The 20,446-nt window shown below is 43.2% G+C and overlaps 1 protein-coding gene across 3 annotated transcripts in view; it reads left to right on the forward strand.

The window, feature by feature from the left end:
- Positions 1–20,446, forward strand: part of ASCC3 (activating signal cointegrator 1 complex subunit 3) — a 938,401-nt gene that overhangs the window by 729,234 nt on the left and 188,721 nt on the right. For all 3 annotated transcript variants that reach the window (XM_033936490.1, XM_033936487.1, XM_033936488.1), the window contains exon 34: positions 1,867–1,992. In XM_033936490.1, the coding sequence (XP_033792381.1) occupies positions 1,867–1,992 (126 nt within the window). The remainder of the gene's footprint in view (positions 1–1,866; positions 1,993–20,446) is intronic.

Here is a 20,446-nt window from a genome sequence, read left to right on the forward strand (position 1 = left end):
TTAATTTCTGTATTTTCGTTCTGTCAGACTTTTTAAATTCTCTTTTTGTTCCCTTTTTATGCATTCCTTTTTTTTGTCTCTTCTTTAACCCTATCCTTTTTTCTCAACATCCTATCTCCATTTTTCTCTTCCTTTCTTCTCTCATCTTCTTCCATTACTCTGGTTTATCCTTACCTCCCTTTTCTGCAATATTTCTCCTCTCATTACCTGTTTCTCCTGTTTACTTTTTAGTATAGCCTCTTTCCACCTCTATCATTCTCTTCCTAAATTTATCTTCACTCCTCTGTGTATTTCTTGTGTACTCTTGTTCTCCATATGTTTGCCTTCTCTCTGTAACCCTTCATCTTCTCACTACCATTCCTTCATTTCTTGTTTTATCTACCACTATTGACCTTTCCTCTGTTTGCCCTCTATTTATTCATCGTGTCTCTATTCTTTTATTTCCTTTTTATCTCCTATTCTCCCACTCTGTACCTCTATCTCCATCCCCTTTCTTATTAGCTCTGCCCTGTCAATGTCAGTAGTATTGCTTGTTTTCACAGTATACCATGAAAATAAGGGACCACCACCATAGTAATATAGTTTAGCATTAGCAGTAAATTTGAGACACTGAGAATATGCTCATTGTATCCTGGCTTAGGAGTAAAGTTCATTACTGTCATAGTAGGAGACATCTAGGGACATAATCAAAAAACTAAAACATCCAAAAAACTGCCTAAGTCTGTACTTGGACATCCTAATCACCAGGACATCCAAGTGCCAATAATCAAAACCGTTTAATTAGATATCTAGAAAGACGTTTCACCTGCTGTTCATTCAGTGTTCAAGGTGGGGCATATCGAGAGGCTTGTTTTGTGTAAGCTAAAGTTGGACGTCTTGTGAGAGTAACCTTTTGCAAAATGTCCTAGACAGAACTTAGATGTTTGGGCCAGACAGGTGTGGAAGCATCTAAGTGCCAAAAAGGTACGCAGACTGTCCAGATGACCACTGGAGGGATTTAATAATGACCCCCCACCTCCCACATTTCCTCCAGTGGTAACTGACGCAACTCCCCAACCCACCCCACCCCCAAGAATTTGAATGAAAGAGTACATACCTGTTTCTAGAACGGCAGCACTTAGTATGGTAAATCCTAGTAGAGCATCATGCAGGTATCTTAAGTAGCCAGGTGGGTGGACTAGTGAACCATGGAGAGGAGGAGCCAGGCCCATAAGGCACTCTAGCCACAACATCTATGGCGTTAAGTATGATGTCATCAAAACCTTATTATACTGCCATAGAGGTGTCACCTGCAGCCATAAATGCTATTGGGGTGGGAGACAGGTGGGTATAGCAGGTTTGGGGGGGTTCACTATAAATGAAAAGGGTCATATGGTGAGATGTCACATGAAGGGTGCCAGATATACATTAACAGTAGTGTCCTCTAAGGTGCTCCACTGCTCTGTTGGCATGTCTTTGTGGTCAGTCCATTAGAATGGTGGCCCCTCCCAAATCTCAATGGTGCTGATTTGGATTTTTTTTAACTTGGACGGTTTTGTGGTTAAAAATGGCAAATAGTTAGATGTCATGGCGGTCTAGACGTTTTGGTGGCCAAGATGTCCAAGTAGGTGATTCTTTAAAAAATGCATATATATTTGGACGTTTCTGCGGTCCAAGTCATACTTAAGACGTCCTTTTTGAAATGGCCTTCATTGTCCTTCAAATGCTGGGTGGCCCATCCAGACTACTGTGTTAGGGTTGTACAACTCAGCAAGGGTAAATGAATTAAGTGATACTGCAGGATGGATCAAAGTCTTGTAGGAGGTAGCAGGAGCATGAGCACTGGAGAATATGTCTTTAAACATCTTTTATTTTCTGTGTATATAGCTTGTTAGATGTGATCGCAGACCATTTGAATGCAGAAATTGCTGCAGGGACCATCTCTTCAAAGCAGGATGCTATGGATTACATCACCTGGACGTACTTTTTCCGCCGTCTTGTCATGAACCCTAGGTGAGTGTGAGATTGGAATGTTGAACCTGAGCATTTGGGTTTCCAAGTAATGAAGCATGCTTAAGACTTAAGAAGACAGCTCACCTACAAAATAAATATATTTGTTTCTCTGAATGGAATAGATTGACTGCCAAAAATAATAATTTTGCTGTTTTGGGGAACTGCAAATGGATTTGAACCTGATTTCCCTGGTTCTCAGCCCACTGCTCTAACCATTAGGTTATTCTTCCACTCCCCAACTCCAAACATACTCAATTAGATTTTTTTTAAACTAGGGCTGAACAATCAGGCCCTGATTCTACAAAGTGCGTCCCGATTTTAGGAAGCTGTAGGCGTCCTACAGCTGTCTAATCAGCCAATCGGGATGCACGTTTTTTAAAAAAAATGCTCCCCAGGCAGGCCGCCTATATTGAAGGCGCCTCCGGGAGCCTAGGGAGGCCCGCAAGACGCCTAAGCTCGCCTAAGGGCCTTAGGCGAACCTAGGCGGCCCTACACGTCTCCCTAGTAGAGGAAGAGATGCTTACAATGTAGGCCAACAAAATGCTGGTCTACATTGTAAGTAGACGCGGCTGCTATACATATTGCGGCAAGAGATCGCTCTGCCGCTATAAGTATAGCGGGCCATGGCCGCCTGTCCGATTGCCGGCAGGAGAGTGCCCAAACCCTCCTGCCAGAAGATGCCCCCGACACTACCGATCGCTGGCAGGAGGGTGCCCAAACCCTCCTGCCTGAAGATGCCCCCCCCCCCCGACACTACCGATCGCTGGCAGGAGGGTGCCCAATCCCTCCTGCCCGAAGACGCACCCCCTCCGCACCCTCCCCCCCGCGCTAACAGCCCCCAAGCCTCCACCCAAACTAACCTTTTCTTTTGGCCAGACAGGTCTTGCCCGTCCAGCCGGTAGGCCTGCCTCGTCGAAATGAGGCGGGCCTGCTCCTTCCCGGCCCATCCTGCCGAAGCCTAAGGCCTGATTGGACCAGGCTCTAGAAGCCTGGACCAATCAGGCCTAAGGCATAGAGGGTCCGTCCATCCCCATTAAGTCTAAGGCCTGATTGGCCCAGGCGCCTAGGCAAACTGGCTTGCTGCTCAGATTCGGCACCCCAAGCCCTGCCTCAGATTCGCTTTGCATGAATTTCAGCGCGCGCCGACTCTCCTGCTCTCCCCTTCCAGCCAAGCCCTGCTCTTGCCTCCCAGTGCGAGCCCGTGGATTTAAAGTGGGACTGCACTGCGGCGTGCAGCCCCACTTTAAACCCGTGGGCTCACACTGTAGGGAAGGCGGCAGAGAGTAGGAGCTTGGGGAAGAAAGCAGGGCTGGAAGATCGGGGCAGAGCTCAGGACAGAGAGCAGAGCAGGGACAGGAGCCACACATGTTTATTCCCTCAGTGCTGCAAACCTTTCTTCAGATCGGGGCAGAGAGCAGGGCAATGGAGCAGGAGAGTTGGCAGAGACATGTGCGACTGTTCCCCAGCAGTTGCTTCTATTCTTGATCGGCCAGCCCAATCGGTGTCCCAAATTTGTTTGGTGAATCGCGTCCCTGCCTACTTTGCATGCGGTTCCCCTCATTTGCATGCACGGATTTGAAGCGGATCGCTGGAGAGGTTTGTGAATTGGGCCGGAGGGAAATCTGGTCGCTAAGGGGTCGCAAACCGATCATTACACGATCGGTTTGCTTAGTGAATCTAGCCCAGTGTTAGACAAACGTTGTATTACTGCTTCCTCTCTGCCATTGCAGCCGCTGTCCACCCGTAGTAAGCTGCCTTGCCGTCGCTGCCATTGCCACCACCACCCACCTCCAGAGAGTTGCCTTGCTGCTGTTGCCACGGCCATCAAAACCCAGAGAACTGTCTTGCCATTGCTGCCCATCCCCAGAGAGCTGTTGCTGCCACATTCAACTATAGCCCCTCCCTCCTGCTAACCTTTTATAGCCTGCCGTCAGTTCAAGCTATTTAAAGCAGAGCACTGCTGATAAGCTTTCCAGCTTCACTCTCTCTCTTTCAATCTCTTCAGTCCATGCTACATCAGAACAGGAAGTTATATCAGCTTTTCCAGTGTAAGCAAGAGAAGCTATGGAGCTGGCGAGCTTGCCGACAGTGCTTTGCTTTAATCACAAGCACTGCCGGCAGACTATAAAAGGTTAGTTATAGAGAGGGAAGGAGAGCAACTGACCCAACCCGGGGGAATGGGGGAAGGAGGAAGAAGAGAGAGACAGAGACCAGACCACAGGAGGGAGGGAGGAATTAAAGAGATATTCCAAACCATGGAGGGAGGGCGGGAAGAGGGGAAAGAGAAAGAGAAAGACCCAACCATCGAGAGAGGGAGGAAGGAGAGAGGGAGGGAGAAGAGATAGAGAGACTCAATCATTGAGGGAGGGGAGGAGGAAGGAGAGAGGCAGACCCAACCAGGGAGGGAAGAAGGATGAGAGGGAGGGAGACCCAACCAGGGAGGGAGGGAGAAAAGCGAGAGGGATACCCAACTAGGAAGGAAGGAGAGAGAAAGAGAGAGACACACTCATGGATAGAGGGAAGGAAAGAGAGAGGGAGATCCAACAATGGAGGGAGAGAGACCCAACCATGGAGGGAAGAAGGAGAGAGAGAGACCCAACCATGGAGGGAAGAAGGAGAGAGAGAGACCCAATCATGGAGGGAAGAAGGAGAGAGAGAGACCCAACCATGGAGGGAAGAAGGAGAGAGGGAAACCCAACCATGGAGGGAGTAAGGAGAGAGGGAGACCCAACCACAGAGGGAGGAAGAGGAGAGAGAGAGAGAGAGACCCAACCATGGAGGGAGGGAGGGAGGAGAGAGAGAGAAGGTAGGATCACAGGAAGATTTACTGTGAGAAAGAGGTGCAGATGTGGGAGTTAGGGTGATGTTTGAGAGGACTAGATTCTGGAAATAGGAATGGGAAAATAAAGAGAAATGGTGACAAGAAGGAAGGAGAGAAATGCTGAGCACAGACTGGTGAGGAGAGGAAAGAGAGAAGAGAAAGGTACCCATGTAAGGGAAAGGAAGGGGAGGGAGTTGATTGTGCCCATGAATTGCTGGGAAGGAAAGAGAAGAGACAGGAACTCTGTAGGCCAATCCTCGCCATGCTTCCCTGTTTTCCACGGCTTTTTTCAGTTGCTTGATGTTCATTCCAATATCATTCTTGATGGTATCCAACCAATGGGTATTTGGTCTCCCCTGCTTCCTTTTACCACTGACCATTTCAAGTAGCACCTTCTTTTCTAGTGAATTTGCCCTCATCACATGATGATTAGAAAGATAAAATCAGGTAAGATAAATGATTTTATTTTTAGTTTAGTAAGGGGGTAATGGGATTTGAAATAAGGGACAATGGAATTGAAATGTGTCAGTTTTGAGAATTTATCTGCGATACAGGAGGAAAGGTGAGGGGGTGCTTTATGTGATTGATTGTGCAATTAAACATTTTAATCGATGTACAGCCCTATTTTAAACTTTGGATATTAGAAATATTGAATGAAGACTTAACTGATTTGTCTAGTTGTGCTCAAAATAAATAATGGCCGATAGATAGAATTATGGTCAAAATTTTCATCATTCCCACTTCTACTACTTATCATTTCTATAGTGCTACTAGACTTACTCAGCACTGTACATTAAATATTCAAGAGACAGTCCCTGCTTAGTAGACCTTACAATCTAATCAAACAGACAAAATGTTGGCTAGATTATTGTCCATCTTATATTATGAAAATAGCTTCTCCTTATTTTAAAATGCAATTATTTGGCAATTGGATTTGGGAATTTTCCCTTCTAAATTAGGAGAGATGATGGTTACAGAAAGAAATCCAATCAGGAAGTACAGTGGTACCTTGGTTTGCGAGCATAATTCATTTCAGAAGCATGCTCGTAATCCAAAGTGCTCGTATATCAAAACGAGTTGATCAAGTCAACGCTTGATTTGCGAGTTAAAGTTTGCTCGAGTGTTTTGCTCGTCTTGCAAAACACTCACAAACCGAGGTTTGATTGTATCTAATAGTAATATTAATGGAAGGCCTGGTAATTTAACAAGTTATGGATTTCTTGGATAGGTTCAATATATTGCATTGTTCTCAGTCAATGGTTAGTAGGTTAGTATGCTCAATGATAAATGATATTTGATCTCTGTTTTATATGGAAAAACAGGCACTTCTTTAATTTGATCTTTCTTGTGCTTTTGACTTAGTAGATAATCCTCAACTATTATCTCTTTTTTGATGGATTTGGAACTACAAGTCGAGTCTATAATTGGTTAAAAGATTTTTTGTTCAGTTGATCTTAGCAGGTTAAAATTGGTACAATTTTACATCAAGTTGGGAGTAATCCTTGTGGAGCCTAAGGTTCGCCATTATCATTATAACTTTATATTTGTATTGGAGAAGCATAGTTTCATAGTTTATATATATGCTGAAAATATTTCTATTTTAGTTCCTTTAATCTAACAGAAGGATTGCTGAAAGCTCAACAAGGAATACAGTTAAGTCTTGGATATATAAACAAAATTGAAATTAAATCCTGATAAAACAGATGCATATATTTTGGATATAATTTTTATGATCTTACTTCATCTATTCATGTTAATCAGATGATACATAAACTGGAATCTTCTATTAAGATATTAGGCAAATTTTTACTTAGATAGTACTCTTTCATTTTGGTGCTATCAATAATTCTAAGTCAGATTGATGACAGTAATATTGCTTATCAGGGGTGTCCTTCGAAAATTACTAAAGCATTACTGACTATTCGGAACACAGCTTTGTGTCTGATTTACTCATTAAAGAAATCAGATAGTAAGGGCTCCTTTTAAGAAAATGCACTAGCCGGAAAACTACTGCCTGCTCAAGAGTAGGCGGTAGCGGCTAGCGCATGTGGCATTTTAGTGGACTCTATTCCACGCGTCAAGGCCCTAACACGCCTTCGTAAAAGGAACCCTAAATCTCCTTACTTCTCATTGGCTACCTGACAAAACAAGAATACTTTTTAAATGTTATTGTTTCCTTTATAAAGTTCTATTTCTAAAAAGGGAAGATTGTGTTTCAAGGAAATCAAGTACACATACGGTACTCCCCGTGAATCTTGAAAAACTGCGAATACGGTTTTTCATGGGGGAGACTGGAGAGGGCAGTGGGAGCGCCGGCGAGTGCAGGAAATCACTCGCTGTATGCTCCGACCGCCTCTTCCTGCACTAAGTCGGGTCTTACCAATGAGGAGCTGCGTGTCAAAACAGCTCCTGATTGGATAAGGCCCGACTTAGTGCAGAAAGAGGCGGTCAGAGCATACAGCGAGTAATTTCCTGCACGCTCCGGCTGCTCTCTTCTGCCTCTCCCGCTGCCCTCTCCTTGTCGGCGGTTCGTGGTCGGAAAATACCGCAAATGACCGGGACCACCAATCGCGAACGACCGGGGGAATACTGTACACCTCACTGTGTGGTAGTGGCTAAGAAAGCAAATAGAATGTTAGGAATGATCAGGAAAGGAATGGAAAACAAAGATGATAAAGTTATAATGCCCTTGTATCACTCTATGATAGTAACATAGTAGATGACGGCAGATAAAGACCCGAATGATCCATCTAGTCTGTCCAACCTGAATCAATTTAAATTTTTTCTTCTTAGCTATTTCTGGCCAAGAATCCAAAGCTCTACCCGGTACTGTGCTTGGGTTCCAACTGCCGAAATCTCTGTTAAAACCTACTCCATCCCATCTAAACCTTCCCAGCCATTGAAGCCCTCTTCAGCCCATCCTCCCCCAAACGGCCATATACAGACACAGACCGTGCAAGTCTGCCCAGTACTGGCCTTACTTCAATATTTAATATTATTTTCTGATTCTAGATCCTCTGTGTTCATCCCATGCTTCTTTAAACTCAGTCACTGTTTTCTTCTCCAACACCTCTTTCGGGAGCGCATTCCAGGCATTCACTACCCTCTCCGTAAAGTAGAATTTCCTAACATTGCTCTTGAATCTACCATCCCTCAGTCTCAAATTATGTCCTTTGGTTTTACCATTTTCCTTTATCTGGAAAAGATTTTGTTCTACGTTAATACCCTTCAAGTATTTGAACGTCTGAATCATATTTCCCCTGTCTCTCCTTTCCTCTAGGGTATACATATTCAGGGCTTCCGGTCTCTCCTCATACGTCTTCTGGCGCAAGCCTCCTATCATTTTCGTCGCCCTCCTCTGGACCGCTTCAAGTCTTCTTACGTCCTTCACCAGCTACGGCCTCCAAAACTGAACACTAATATGACCAGCATATCTGATATGATAAACTGATATGACTGCACTCGAATATTGTGTGCAATTCTGGTCTTCTTACCTCAAAAAAATTATAGTGGACTTAGAAAAGGTACAGAGAAGGGTGACAAAAATGATAAAATGGATGGAATGACTTCCCTATAAGAAAAGGCTAAAGTGGCTAGGGCTTTTCAGCTTGGAGAAGAGACGGCTCAGGGGTGATATGATAGAGGTCTATAAAATAATGAGTGAAGTGAAAAGGGTAGATGTGGATCGCTTGTTCACTTTTTCCAAAAATACTAGGACTAGGGGACATGCAATGAAGTTACTAAGTAGTAGATTTAAAACAAAAACGGAGAAAATATTTCTTCACACAGCGTGTAATTAAACTCTAGAATTTGTTCCCAGTGAATGTGGTGAAATCAGTTAGCTTAGTGGGAAAGGGAAGTTCATAGACCACTATTGAGATGGCTTGGGGAAATCCACTGCTTATTCCTAGGATAAGCAGCATAAAATCTGTTTTAATAATAATATATTTTTTTTATTTCTTAGATACCACTATACTTGGGATCTAACTAGGCACTTGGGACCTGGGTTAGCCACTGTTGGAAACGGGATACTGGACTTGATGGACCTTCAGTCGGTTCCAGTACAGCAATTCATATGCTCTTATGTGAGCCAAGTAACATAGTAGATGATGGCAGATAAAGACCCGAATTGTCTATCCAGTCTGCCCAACCTGATTCAATTTAAATTTTTTAATTTTTTCTTCTTAGCTATTTCTGGGCAAGAATTCAAAGCTTTACCCTGTACTGTGCTTGGGTTCCAACTGCTGAAATCTCTGTTAAGACTTACTCCAGCCCATCTACACCCTTCCAGCCATTGAAGCCCTCTCCAGCCCATCCTCCACCAAACAGCCATATACAGACATAAACCGTGCAAGTCTGCCCAATACTGGCCTTAGTTCAATATTTAATCTTATTTTCTGATTCTAGACCCTTTGTGTTCATCCCACGCTTCTTTGAACTCAGTCCAGTTTTACTCTCCACCACCTCTCTCGGGAACGCATTCCAGGCATCCACTACCCTCTCCGTAAAGTAGAATTTCCTAACATTGCTCTTGAATCTACCACCCCTCAACCTCAAATTATGTCCTCTGGTTTTACCATTTTCCTTTCTCTGAAAAGATTTTGTTCTACGTTAATACCCTTCAAGTATTTGAACGTCTGAATCATATCTCCCCTGTCTCTCCTTTCCTCTACGGTATACATATTCAGGGCTTCCAGTCTCTCCTCTTACATCTTCTAGCGCAAGCCTCCTATCATTTTCGTCGCCCTCCTCTGGACCGCCTCAAGTCTTCTTACGTCCTTCGCCAGATACGGTCTCCAAAATTGAACGCAATACTCCAAGTGGGGCCTTACCAATGACCTGTACAGGGGCATCAACACCTTCTTGCTTCTACTGACTACGCCTCTCTTTATACAGCCCAGCATCCTTCTGGCAGCAGCCACTGCCTTGTCACACTGTTTTTTCACCTTTAGATCTTCGGACACTATCACCCCAAGGTCCCTCTCCCCGTCCATGCATATCAGCTTCTCTCCTCCCAGCATATACGGTTCCTTCCTATTATTAATCCCCAAATGCATTACTCTGCATTTCTTTGCATTCAATTTTAGTTGCCAGGCATTAGACCATTCCTCTAACTTTTGCAGATCCTTTTTCATATTTTCCACTCCCTCTCTGGTGTCTACTCTGTTACAAATCTTGGTATCATCTGCAAAAAGGCACACTTTTCCTTCTATCCCTTCAGCAATGTCACTCACAAACATATTGAACAGGATTGGCCCCAGCACTGATCCCTGAGGGACTCCACTACTCACCTTTCCTTCCTTCGAGCAGCTTCCATTTACCACCACCCTCTGACATCTGTCCGACAGCCAGTTTCTGACCCAGTTCACCACTTTGGGTCCTAACTTCAGCCCTTCAAGTTTGTTCAACAGCCTCCTATGAGGAACTGTATCAAAGGCTTTGCTGAAATCCAAGTAAATTACATCTAGCATATGTCCTCGATCCAGCTCTCTGGTCACCCAATCAAAAAATTCAATCAGGTTCGTTTGGCACGATTTACCTTTTGTAAAGCCATGTTGCCTCGGATCCTGTAACCCATTAGATTCAAGGAAGTACACTATCCTTTCTTTCAGCAACACTTCCATTATTTTTCCAACAACTGAAGTGAGGCTCACCGGCCTGTAGTTTCCTGCTTCATCCCTGTGACCACTTTTATGAATAGGGACCACATCCGCTCTCCTCCAATCCCCAGGAATCACTCCCGTCTCCAGAGATTTGTTGAACAAGTCTTTAATAGGACTCGCCAGAACCTCTCTGAGCTCCCTTAGTATCCTGAGATGGATCTCGTCTGGTCCCATCGCTTTGTCCACCTTCAGTTTTTCAAGTTGCTCATAAACACCCTCCTCCGTGAACGGCGCAAAATCTACTCCATTTTCTCGTGTAACTTTGCTAGACAATCTTGGTCCTTCTCCAGGACACAGAACAGAAGTATTTGTTTAGCACATTCGCTTTCTCCTCATCACTTTCCACATATTGGTTCCCAGGATCTTTTAGCCTAGCAATTCCATTTTTCATCTTCCTCCTTTCACTAATATATCTGAAAAAATTTTTGTCTCCCTTTTTTACATTTTTAGCCATTTGTTCTTCCGCCTGTGCTTTCGCCAGACGTATCTCTCTCTTGGCTTCTTTCAGTTTCACCCTGTAGTCCTTTCTGCTCTCCTCTTCTTGGTTTTTTTTATATTTCACGAACGCCAACTCTTTTGCCTTTATTTTCTCAGCCACTAGGTTGGAGAACCATATCGGCTTCCTTTTTCTCTTGTTTTTGTTGATTTTCTTCACATAAAGGTCCGTAGCCATTTTTATCGCTCCTTTCAGCTTAGACCACTGTCTTTCCACTTCTCTTATGTCCTCCTATCCTAACAGCTCTTTCTTCAGGTACTCTCCCATAGCATTAAAGTCCGTACGTTTGAAATCTAGGACTTTAAGTATCGTGCAGCCGCTCTCCACTTTAGCCGTTATATCAAACCAAACCGTTTGATGATCGCTACTTCCAGGTGAGCACCCACTCGAACATTAGAGATACTCTCTCCATTTGTGAGGACTAGATCCAATATCACTTTTTCCCTTGTGGGTTCCGTCACCATTTGTCTGAGCAGAGCCTCTTGAAAGGCATCCACAATCTCCCTACTTCTTTCCGATTCTGCCGACAGAACATTCAGTCTGCATCCGGCAGGTTGAAATCTCCCAACAGCAGAACCTCCTCTTTCCTTCCAAACTTTTGGATATCCACAATCAGATCCTTATCAATTTGCTGCGATTGAGTCGGAGTTCTGTAGACTACACCCACATAGATAGAAGTTCCATCTTCTCTTTTCAGAGCAATCCATATCGCTTCTTCCTCTCCCCAGGTCCCTTGCATTTCGGTCGCTTGGATATTGATCTTTACATAGAGAGCTACTCCTCCACCTTTTTGACCATCTCTGTCCTTCCTAAAAAGATTATATCCCGGTATGTTTGCATCCCATCCATGTGATTCACTGAACCATGTCTCTGTGATAACGACAATATCTAGATCTGCCTCTAATATCAGGGCTTGCAGATCATGAACTTTGTTGCTTAGACTGCGAGCATTTGTGGTCATCGCTTTCCAGCTATTTTTCAGCAATAATCTCCTTTTTCGTATGGATTTTTGTTTTGTTTCACTTTCCGTTGCAATACTAAGAAATGAGTTGCTGATATTGCTTATGTTGCAGTCTACTACTATCACATCTTTTCTTTTGCCGGGGGTGGTCTCTATAATTGTCCTTTGTACAAACACCACCCCCACCTTCTAGTTTAAATGCCTAGAGAAATATTGTCTAAATTTCTCTGCAAGGTTTCTTTTTCCTGCTGTAGTAATATGTAGCCCATCAGTGCAATATAGCTTCTTATCCTTCCATGTATTTCCCCATCCTCCTATGTACCTGAAGCCTTCTTGATGACACCAGGCTTTGAGCCATCTATTAAAGTCCTCTGTGTTTTTCACTCTTTGCTCCCCCTTTCCATATACAGGCAGTATTTCAGAAAAAGCTAAAGTGTTTACAAAAGGTTTCACGCCCTCACCAAGCTCCCGAAAAGCTTTCTGTGCTGCAAGTGTGGAGTTGTTGGCCAGGTCATTTGTTCCCAGATGGATGACAACATCAGTGTTAAAATCCTTAGTTTCTTCCTTAATTATAGTCTGTATTTGCCTGGAACTCCTGGTAGCTGAGGATCCTGGAAGACATTTCACTAATTTGGTCTTCTCGCCTTGTGTTCCAAGGTTAATGCCTCTAATGATGGAATCCCCCAACAGTAATAGTTTTCTGTTTTTGGCCTTTTTATTTGTGATTAGGGTGTGCTTGCTCTCTCGAGTTACCTTCATTGGTTCCAGTCCCACCTCCCTTCTGTTTTCTTGAATATCGCAGCGCACTAGTGGAGGGAAGGAATTCTGTAGAGGTAATATTTGTGAAGGTGGATGTTTCTGTGTTACATGTCGCAGTCTTCCTGAGCCTACTGTGACCCATTTATTCCTGGGCTGTTTTATTCTTTGAGGTAGAGGTGGTAAGTTGATATGATTTTGTGGAGTGATGAAAGCTGCTTTAATTGTATTCAATTCCTGTTTAAGTTTGCAGAGCTCCTCCTTAATACTAGCAAGTTGAAGACAGATGGGGCAAGCCTTAAGCCTCCAAATAGTATGTCTTGGAATTAAAGCGCCACAGTGATTGCATAGAATAAAGGTCATCTTGATTGGTTGTGAAGTGACTTGATTTGAGTAGTCCTGATTATTTGGGTCTCTATATATGGTGGGACTATAAGTCTTACCCTTTATTCCTATGAAGAGGAAGAGGAAATAAGATTTAACAGAGGAAAGAGAAGGGTTTATTTTTTTGTGCTTTTTTGTTTTTTTTAAGTAAGAAACAGGGAGGAGAAGAGAAATTAAGCAGATATAATGCTGAAAACCAGTGAAAAGAGCAGAATATGAAATGTTGAGCAACTTATCTTATTGAAGTTCACAGGACAGCCTTGTTCACAGCAATGTCCCAAAGATAATGCAATTAACCTTAGAAATAAAACAGAGCCCCTCCCTTCTCCACCTAATCAGACACAATGGCTAAAAACTAGTGAGTCAGAAATATAGGCTCTATACCACCTAAAACACAATGTTATAAACAGAAATGCAGGTTCTATAACAAATCAGTGGCTACCCTAAAACACAGGATTTATAACAGGATTTTCCCTACTTTAGTCACCCTGAGCCACAGGCACCAGGATTTAATTAGAGTTAACAAAGTCTTACCCTTATTCCTATGAAGAGGAAGAGGAAATAAGATTTAACAGAGGAAAGAGAAGGGTTTATTTTTTGTGCTTTTTTGTTTTTTTAAGTAAGAAACAGGTAGGAGAAGAGAAATTAAGCAGATATAATGCTGAAAATCAGTGAAAAGAGCAGAATATGAAATGTTGAGCAACTTATCTTATTGAAGTTCACAGGACAGCCTTGTTCACAGAATGTCCCAAAGATAATGTTAGGACAATCAAACCATTGTGGCATCACTGATGAGTTTGACTCTTAGGCATTGGTGAAATGAGGCATTATGACATCACAATCTCAGCTCTGGAATGTTGCTGCTCTTTGGGTTCCTGCCAGGTACTTGGGACCTGGGTTGGCCACTGTTGAAAACAGGATACCGGGCTTGATGGAACTTCGGTCTGTCCCAGGATGGCAATTCTTATGTTATGCAATAATCAGCATTTCACTGGCTATTGGTTACCACATAAAGACAGGTCTGGCATTTATGTGGTTAACCAGCTCCACCCCCCAGACTGCCCTCATTATAATCAGTTTTCAGTTTAGCGCTAACCAATTTTTTTCAGCTGCACTCACTGATTAAATGCCACTGAAAATTAGCAGTTAACCCCAAGCAAGTGGTTTAACTTGCCAGGAGCCATTCCAGGACAATTGAATCGTTTTAAATAGTGACCCCATAGTGACAATTCTATAAATTGGTGTCCACATTTGAGTGTCCCAACACAATGCAGTTCACGCCAGTTCTGTAATGAGATCTGTGCATCTAGATTGTGTTGAGGAATATGAGCGCAAACTTGTAATGCACATGCACATCCACTTATGGCAGGTTATCGGATGGCACAAATGTAGCATGGTTTTTAGCACCAGCCGAAGTAGTAACAGCTCTGGCGCTCATAGGAATTCTTTCATTTGAGTCTCTTTCATTTGAAAGGAAACTCTGCAATGAGAGGGCATAGGATGAAGTTAAGAGGTGGTAGGCTCCGGAGTAATTTAAGGAAATACTTTTAGATGATTGAAACAGTCTCCCAGAAGAGCCTGTGTCTGAATTCAAGAGGGCCTGGGATAGGCACGTGGGATCTCTCAGAGAGAGAAAGAGATAATGGTTACTGCGGATGGGCAGCTCTATGACCTCACAGTGCAGGTGTAAAGAGCCTTAGCCAATAGAGAGAGGAAATGCAAATGTTAAGATCCTTAGCCAATAGGGAGAGGAGGAGATAATGGTTACTGTGTATAGGCAGACTTGATGGCCATTTGGCCTTTATCTGCCATCATGTTTCTATGAGCGTCAGAGCCGTTACCACCGCTGCCGGTGCTAAACACCGCATTACGGTTTTGTAAAAGGGGGGTTAGTGTTCTGCTAGTGGGAGACAGATGAGTGTCCTGCCCAATCTCTCTCCATATGTAGAACCCCATGTAGACTCACATCATGCCACTTATGCACGCCCAGGTAGATTAGTGCTTAGGGCTTGCGTATGTAAGTGGCAATTACGGTTCCATTCATGTGGTGTGTAACAGCTGGTGCACAGTGATAGAACTGCCCTGTTCACGTCTTATTGACACCCTTAAAATAAATAGCAGTGAATCAATTTTGCACCTGTCGTTTTGCTTTTCTATTATTTTCAGACTGTTGAAATCAAGGAAAAAATAGTAATTAGGCAATAACATGTCAAAGAAGCACCTGCCCACTTAAACCATGCTAACCTGACCAGCCACCAATATTCAGTGGCACCCTGGCCATTGCAGCTATGACTACCGAAGTACTTTCCAAATTGTACCAGAGTGGCCCAGGGTACAGTCAGGGGTAGTACCAGAAATTGTGCAGACTCTGGGGATATTAAGTGCTGGTGTCTGCATATCTAACCAGGCAAGTTTTACCATAGAAAAGGCAGTCTTAATTTAGCAGAGTTTGCTGTGTGTGCTGCAGTAGATCTGAATATGCAGAATATATTGTCTGACCATGGCCCAGCATTGAATAGCCAGGTAATTTAGCAGGCAGTGGTCAGCACGTGGAAAAATGCAGACTGCTACTAGCTGAATATTATTGGCCTCAAGTTTATTTCATTTCTTTGATTACTTCGCATAGTCCAAATCCAATGCGATTTACAAAAATTGAATAAAATTTAAAAAACCGACAAACATAACATTCACTACTAATACATTAATACATGTAAGGAGAGAAGCGGTTGACAGCAATTGACATAAATACAATTCTAAAAAAAAATAAAACCATGGGAAAGTCAAGACACAGAAGGTTGGGGAACAGGTACCTGCTTAATTCTATTAGATTGTCTTCCTAAAGTTATTATAGGTTATAACCTATCTATTGGAAAGCGTCCTTGAATAGCCAGCTCTTTAGGAGACTTTTAAACTTGCTCGGTGCTTTTTCTTCTCTAACTTTGTACCATCTGAAGTCGTGTCCTGCAAACATTTTTTGCTCCGGCACACTAACGGAGCAAATATTTTTCTGTGGCACACCCACAACCCCACCCAGCCCCCAGCCCTGTCCCACATGAACCTCGTCTTGTTTTCCCTGAGCTCGGGGCTGTGTCTGGAGGGCCTCTGAGCATATGCGGATTCACACGTATGCGGACTATGTCATCACATCGACATCCGTGCATGCTCGGAGACCCTCTAGACACGGCTCCCAGCTCAGGGAAAACGAGATGAGGTTCATGGGGGGGCAAAGAGGAGGAGAGGCGCTGATGCTGGGAATGACTCAATCCCTGGTGACACACCCAGGAGTTTGCGATTCACTGATCTAGAACTTGTGGCAGATTCTGTTCTCTTGGGGAGTCATTGAAACATACAATTTGACCCAGTGGGTTTTGATATTTACTTTAAGTATTTTAGATGATTTTGTTTTATTTGTATGTTTTGTAAGTTGTTGTTTTTTTTGTTTTTTTTTAATCACTGTTTATTTATGAATTTTAAAGAGAAGTACAATTGACATTGTACAGAAAAAGAAAAATACACTGTTGAGAACAAAACAGTGGTTAATCGGACAAATAATTTAACATTGTAAGGAAAACAGTAGAAACATCAGTTATCAAATACCATTATACAACAGCATTCAGCATGAATCTCAGTAGGAAATCAGAGCTTCAGGTAAACTTTAAGGTAGTTCCATTTTAGTTGGAATTTATGGAGATGTGAAGCTTGAGACAAAGTTTTCCAAGAACTGAGAAGGATTTTTAAAGCTAGGGAGAGTAGAACATCAAACAAGTAAGCATCGTCTGAGCATAGAGTGCAAGGGAGTGCAGATTATTTTAATAATAAGATCTGATAAGACGTTATATCTATATGAAATAAAGAACAAATAGTTTCCCATACAGATTTCCAATAAAGTTGTATAGAAGCGCAGTAAGAGGCTCATAATCAAAAAACAAAAAAAACATTCAAAAAGTGGCCTAAATCGGTACTTGGACGATCAAAAAGACAGATCGTCCAATAACCGACAATCAAAGCTGGTTTTAGATGTATCTAAAATGAGCTTAAGCCTTTACCCTGCCTCTGAACGCCTAGAGCGAAAAGGGGCTTTTTTGGAGGAGTGGATAGGATAGGAGGTGGGCCAACCTAGACTTAGTCATCTGGCAGCCATAACCAAAAAGGTTTGACAGGTTGCCAGACGGAGCTTATATGTTTTGACTTAAACCACTGCCACAATTAGCTCAGCAGCCCCAGCAACCTGTCCACACCCCACCACAATGATCACGGCAGGAAAGATGCCTAATCTCGCCTGCCACGATCCTTGTTAACCTCCCTGGCAGGAGAGATGCCCAATCTCTCCTGCTGACAACCTCACCCCCGAACTGCCGCAAACCAGCAGGAGGGATCCCAAGCCCTCCTGCCGGCACTCCCACCTGAACCCATGATTGCGGCAGGAGGGATCCCAAGGCTTCTTGCCGGTACGGACCCCCCCTCCCCCCAAATACCAGTAGGAGGGAGCCCGAGCCCTCCTGCCGGCTTGCTCACCCAAACCTGCGATTGCAGCAGGAGGGATCCAAGCCCTCCTGCCAGCATCGACACCCCCCCCCCCAAATACTGGCAGGAGGGAGCCCAAGCTCCCCTGCCGAAGGTGCAGCCCCCCCCTGAATACCAGCAAGAGCCCAAGCCCTCATGCCAGAAGACCAACCCCCACCGAACCCCCGAACGTGCCCCCTACCCACTATCCTGGACATCCCCCCACTAACTTGAAAGTTGGCCGAACAAATTGGTTGGCCCATGTGCCTAAGGCCCCACCCATAGGTGGAGCTTTGGTCAACTGGCCCAATTTCGATTGGCCCAGTTACCTATGGCCCCTCTTATAGGAGGGCTTAAGGGGCAGGCCTGCCATTCTGAGGATGGCGGACCAGACGGATGGACGAAGTATCCAGCCGGCCAACTTTCAGGTTAGTGGGGAGGGTCCGGGGATAGTATGCAGGTCGGGGGGGTCTGGAAGGGTTTGGTCTTCTGGCAGGAGGGCTTGGGTTCCCTCCTGCCAGTATTCGGGGGGTGTTAGTGTTGGCAGGAGGGTTTGGGATCCCTCCTGCCACTTCGTGGCAGTTCAGGAGGGTGTCAGCAGGAGAGATTGGGCATCTCTCCTGCTGGGCATTGGGGGGGTTCAGTGGGGGATCACAATCACAGCAGGAGAGATTAGGCATCCCTCCTTCTGCAATCGTGTGGGGGAGCAGGGGAGGAACAATTATGGTATTCTGTAACCGGCGTTGTTTTTGACAGACGCCGGTTACAGGATCCTGCTTTTAGGCGAAGGACTGGCCCCTCCTTCACCTAAAAGATCTGGTTTTGGGCGTTTGGGACTTGATTTTTTGATGGGAAATGTGTTGTAGGGATAGACGTAGTGGCATTTTGGGCGAGTAGATTGCTGAACGTGGAGGTAGGCCATTCTCAAAAAACACCTAATTTTGGACTTTTTTATGAAAATGGACATTTCCCTGATAACTACTTTCAGAGTCTAGTGACTTAGGCTAAAAGGGGACTTTTTGTTTATCATGCCCCTCTAAATGTTTTAGAGATCCAACCTCATTTTTGCAAGTTTTGTAAGTTATATGATGTTTATGTTTGTATTTTGTAAACTGCTTAGGGTTAGAATTTTTTAAGTAAATAAATAGTTCCTAAATTTTTCCTCTCAATTGTAACTCCATATCTGAGCCAGAATAACTGACCCAACCTGTTGTACTGGACAGGAACAAAGACATCCAGTTCTACTTACTACTTATTTAAATGAATTTTCCTATTGATTTCCCTGACTATTCAAGCTCTCGCATCAGGGAAAACCTCCAGCTGCTCATATGATGAATCTGATCTTGAAGCAAATGCTTTTCCTACACTAGAATTTAATATGTGACTTACAATAAATTTTTCCTCAGTTGTGACTGATGGCATAACAGCACAGCAGTGTACAAAATGAGGAATTAAATATACTAAAAAAATGTATTTTAGAGCTCCTGTCATATTTATGTCCGGTTACAGGTAATGGGAGCACAAGGGGATTTGAATGGAAAAAGATCCCATCCAATCTGTGTTAACAATAGTAAAGCTGGTACTTAACAGCCTGTCAAAATGAAAACAGAGCGGCATTTCAGTCATTAAGGGTGCGTTAGCTTTCAAACCCTAGAGTAAGGGTGGTGCTAAAATATTGCCATTATAAGGCGCACAAAGGGTAGAGGGGAAATATATCAGAACTTCCGTTTTTGTAGAATGTTATAAATTGTTACCTTATGACCTCACAATGAGCTTTAAAGTGGAAGCAGATGAGCTAATAGCACGTAGGCTAGCATATGGTCCTATTAATAAAGCTAAATCCAGTTTCCTGAAGATGGGAGGATTAAACATACAGTAATATTTATGCCAGTTCCATAAATCAGAAGAGTCCATCTATTCTCCATTGCAGGAAAAAGAACACAAGTGGTCTAAGTAGTCTTGAGTTTCTGCTTGCAATAGACATGCCTTCAAAGCATAGTATTCTGGGAAATATTTATGGGTAAAAGTTAATAAACTACTTTTGATAGTTTCCAAATTAAGATAGTCCTTATATATAGTACGTGTATTCCATTTCTTATGGAGGGTATATCGTTTCTATATTGTATTCTCCGTATTAAAGTGCTGTTTTCCTACTGCTACTGATTAAGTTTCAAGTTTATTAAAAATTTGATAAAACGCTAATCATAAATTCTAAGCGTTTAACAATATAAAATTTAAAATGGGATCCAGTTAACAAACTTTTAATGATATACCATTACTAACATGGAACAATAGGATGGTGGGGAGAAATACAATTTAAAAGAAAGAGACAACAATAAGGATAATAACATAGGGAAAGGGAATAAAAAATTTTGTATAGTAAATTAATTTTTATATTGCAAGTGAGCTAGAAAAGTTCCATAGACCAATTATCAGTCATATGCGTCTTTAAATAAAAAGCTTTTAAGGCCACCCTTGAATTTATCTAAATTCTGTTCAGACCTTAAATATAATGGTAACGAATTCCATATTGTTGGGGCTATCATTGCAAAAGAAGAGACCCTACGGATACTAATAATTTTTAGGGATGGGATATGAAGATGATGCTGTGAAGCGGATCTTAATGTTCTTGGAGGATCGTGCCTCTCAAACTGTATGCCACAGCACAGTGGTGTGCCCCGAGAGATTCCATAATTATTCTTTATTTTTAAAAATTCCCTTCATAAGTATACCTTAGAATAGATGACATGTACATTGCATACGCAAGAGTCTGTCAATGTCATGAGTGTCTGTGTTGGTAAGGATACAACTGCCCAGACAAGCATCATTCTTTAACTTGATTGGTCCTTGAAAACTGACGCCAAGTCATT

The sequence above is a fragment of the Geotrypetes seraphini genome, chromosome 3 (genome assembly GCF_902459505.1).
Source record: "Geotrypetes seraphini chromosome 3, aGeoSer1.1, whole genome shotgun sequence".
NCBI lineage: Eukaryota > Metazoa > Chordata > Amphibia > Gymnophiona > Dermophiidae > Geotrypetes > Geotrypetes seraphini.